Source organism: Saccostrea echinata, unplaced genomic scaffold, assembly GCF_033153115.1.
Source record: "Saccostrea echinata isolate AGI-Se365-2 ecotype Australia unplaced genomic scaffold, CSIRO_AGI_Sech_v1 ptg000029l, whole genome shotgun sequence".
Classification (NCBI taxonomy): Eukaryota; Metazoa; Mollusca; class Bivalvia; order Ostreida; family Ostreidae; genus Saccostrea; species Saccostrea echinata.
The window spans coordinates 19,476,355-19,479,549 of NW_026889778.1; the positions used below are offsets into that span (position 1 = coordinate 19,476,355).

At 34.1% G+C, this 3,195-nt stretch overlaps 1 protein-coding gene across 1 annotated transcript; it reads right to left on the minus strand.

Annotated features, from left to right (window-relative positions):
- Positions 1 to 752: 752 nt before the first annotated feature.
- Positions 753 to 2,839, minus strand: LOC133195066 (uncharacterized). Its single transcript, XM_061330946.1, has 2 exons — positions 2,311 to 2,839; positions 753 to 2,044 (listed from the first exon to the last, which is right to left on the minus strand). Exons 1-2 carry the CDS (start codon positions 2,837 to 2,839, stop codon positions 753 to 755), a joined length of 1,821 nt encoding a protein of 606 aa, XP_061186930.1.
- Positions 2,840 to 3,195: the final 356 nt, after the last annotated feature.

A 3,195-nucleotide genomic window follows, 5' to 3' on the forward strand; every position in this document is an offset into this window, starting at 1 on the left:
TATATAACTTAAAACATATATTATGTAAAACTTAGACAATTACTGACCTTTTTACTGCCTGTGCTGATAAAATTAGAAAAGTGCTCACAATCTTAGTCTGTGCTGATAAACTTAGACAATTACTGACCCGTTTCACTGTCCCTGTTGAAAAACTTAGACAAGTGCTGACATTTACTGATAAGTACTGTCCTTATTGTTCTCGCTTTTGGGGAGGCTGCAGATGTAGTCATGATTTTATATTGATTTTAATTAACAGCAATTTTCTTTCAGATGCCATTGAAAGTTATGAAATAACTTTCAACAATAAACTTGATTTTGCTCCTGGGCTAGTAATTATCTGGACACTCTGGACAAAGGGGGTAAAAGGTTTTGGTGGGAAAATATTAACCAATGGCTATTCTTATTTATTTATTCAAGGTTAAGAGTTAAACTGTAATTTTAGAACTCTAGAGATTTCTAGACTTTAATTAGAGGTAAAAGTCTATTAAACTGTTTAATATTTAAATAAAACATTTTTATTAAAACATTTTTATTTTAAATCAAGTTTATTATTGAAAGTTATTTCATAACTTTCAATGGCATCTGAAAGAAAATTGCTGTTAATTAAAATCAATATAAAATCATGACTATTACACACTTACCCTCCTTTGAAATGACGTCCTCGTCATCTTGTCTCTATAGATGTGTAACAAATAATCTGTAAATTAAAATAAAATCAAATCAAATCAAAGTGAATTATCCGTCATAAAAAATCATTTCTGCAACAGGATTTTAAGAAAAGTGGAAGACAGTTGTTTCTGGTCTACACCGGAAAGATGGTTATCTGAAACAAGAGAATCTAAATAATTACACTTTAATTTCCAGTCTGGATCTATAGGTGGTTGTATTGACATGGAGTATTCTCCAGTCTTCATCCAAGCAGGCTTGGTCTTTGCTCTTACAGGTTCTTCAGGTATATTTGCTGTTTGGATATCTTTTGCTTGATTTTCAATTTCTTCTTGGGTGACAACTTCTGAAATTTCATCATCTTGCTGATCTGTAACAACTTCTTCTTCAATATGTGGATCTTCTTGCAGAGAATGGCTTTCAGCCTCTGGCTCACAATTCTTAGAGGCATCAGATGTGTTGCTCTTATCTTCAAGAGTGAGAGCGACCTCTCCCACATCTGAGTCTTCTTGTGCTGGTTCAGTCCAGCCAGCTGGAATCTGACCGTCGTCAGCCTGGTCTGTACCAACATCTGAAGGAGTAACGTTTCCTTCAAAATGGTTTTGTGGACTAGTCCATATAACTTCCTCGTCACTGCTGTCACTTTCGCTTTCGTCTTTTGTATCCGGTGTTTTTCTCTTATTTTTTCTTGGTAATCTCTTTCTATGTCTAGGAGTAGGTCTTATTACCCTGGGTTCGGTTGGTTGGAAATCCAAATATCCAATAGGTAGGAGGAGGTTTCTATGTATCGTTCTCTGTCTATTGGATCCTTCTTCTTTTACTATGTAAACTGGAATTGTGGAATTTGGTTGATCTACTATAATGTATGGTGTTGATTCCCACTTGTCGGCTAGTTTATGCTTTCCATCAAAACTTGTAATCTTTACCAAAACCCTGTCTCCTTTTTCTAGAATAGCAGATCTAACTTTTAAATCATAGTTACGCTTCTGTCTTTCCTGAGCTCTTTGGTTCGCCGCTGTGGCTAATTGATATGCTTCTTTTAATTTGGACTTTAATGATTCTACATATTTTGGAATAGGAATTTCTGAAGAAGATGTTGGAATGTTAAAAGCAATATCTTTTGGTAATCTTGGTTGTCTGCCAAACATTAAGAAAAATGGTGAATGCTGAGTTGATTCCTGTTTCATGCAGTTGTAAACATGAACTAATGGTCTGATGTACGATTTCCAGTCTGCTTTTTGATCCATGTTTAAAGTTCCTAACATCTGAAGAAGTGTTCTGTTATACCTTTCACAGAGTCCATTACCCATTGGATGGTAAGGTGTTGTTCTGGACTTCTGAATATTCATGATGTTACAAAGTTCTTCAATTAATTTTCCTTCAAATTGTAAAATTTATCAAAATTTCTGAGCATAGCTAAATGAAATGGAATGTTGTTGCTAGGAAGGTTCTCTTTCCTGGGAGGAATTCCATTTCTAACCTGTGAAAACCAAAAATAAATATCTCTATCTCTACACTGTTCTCTTTTGATGCTGAAATCTGAAAATTTTGAAAAATATGATTGAATTAAGTTGTTGGTAATATCTGGTGAAATAGACAAACATTCAATAAATGGAACATTGACATGATGAACATTACAAATACTTTTAATTGTATCAGCAGAAATCTGTTCTCTGTCACGAACATCTGAAATTTCAGGCAATCGTGATAGTCCATCAGCATCTGCATTGCTTTTACCAGGACGGTAAAAAATATTGAAGTCATAGGTGGCTAAAGAAGCAATCCATCTTTGAGAAGTAGAATCCAACTTTGCTGTAGATAGGACGTACGTCAATGGGTTATTGTCCGTAATCACATCAAATGTTGTACCATATAAGTAATCTGAAAATTTTTCTGTAATTGACCACTTGAGAGCTAAAAACTCAAGTTTGTGAATAAAATAATTTTTCTCAGATTTAGAAAGACCACGGCTTGCGTAAGCAATGACACGTTTCTGTCCATTTTGAAGCTGGTACAACACAGCACCTAACCCTTTCTGGGATGCATCTTTGTGGATCTCAAATGGTTGACCATAAATGGGAAAACCTAAAATGGGAAAGTGAATTAAAGAATTTTCTAGTTTCTGAAAAGAAATGTCTTGTTCTTGTTCCCATTGCCAGTTAGGTGGTGACATCTTTGCAGATTTGGAATTTCACTTTATCTTCTTTGAGGAGTTTGGAATTAAATTGGTTAAATGTCTAGCTATTTTTGAAAAATCTTTAATAAATTTCCTATAATAGCCAACAAAGCCTAAAAATTGTCGAACTTGATCTGGATTAATAGGTGTTGGCCAGTCTTTAACTTTCTGTATCTTTTCTGGATCAGGTTCAATTCCATTTTCTGAAACAATATGACCAACATATTTGACCTTTTTCTTGCAAAATTCACATTTCCTTGGAGATAATTTTAAATTGATCTGTCTTAACCTCTGAAATATTTGTTCTAGTCTTTCAAGATGCTCTTCAAATGTATTGGAAAATATAATGATGT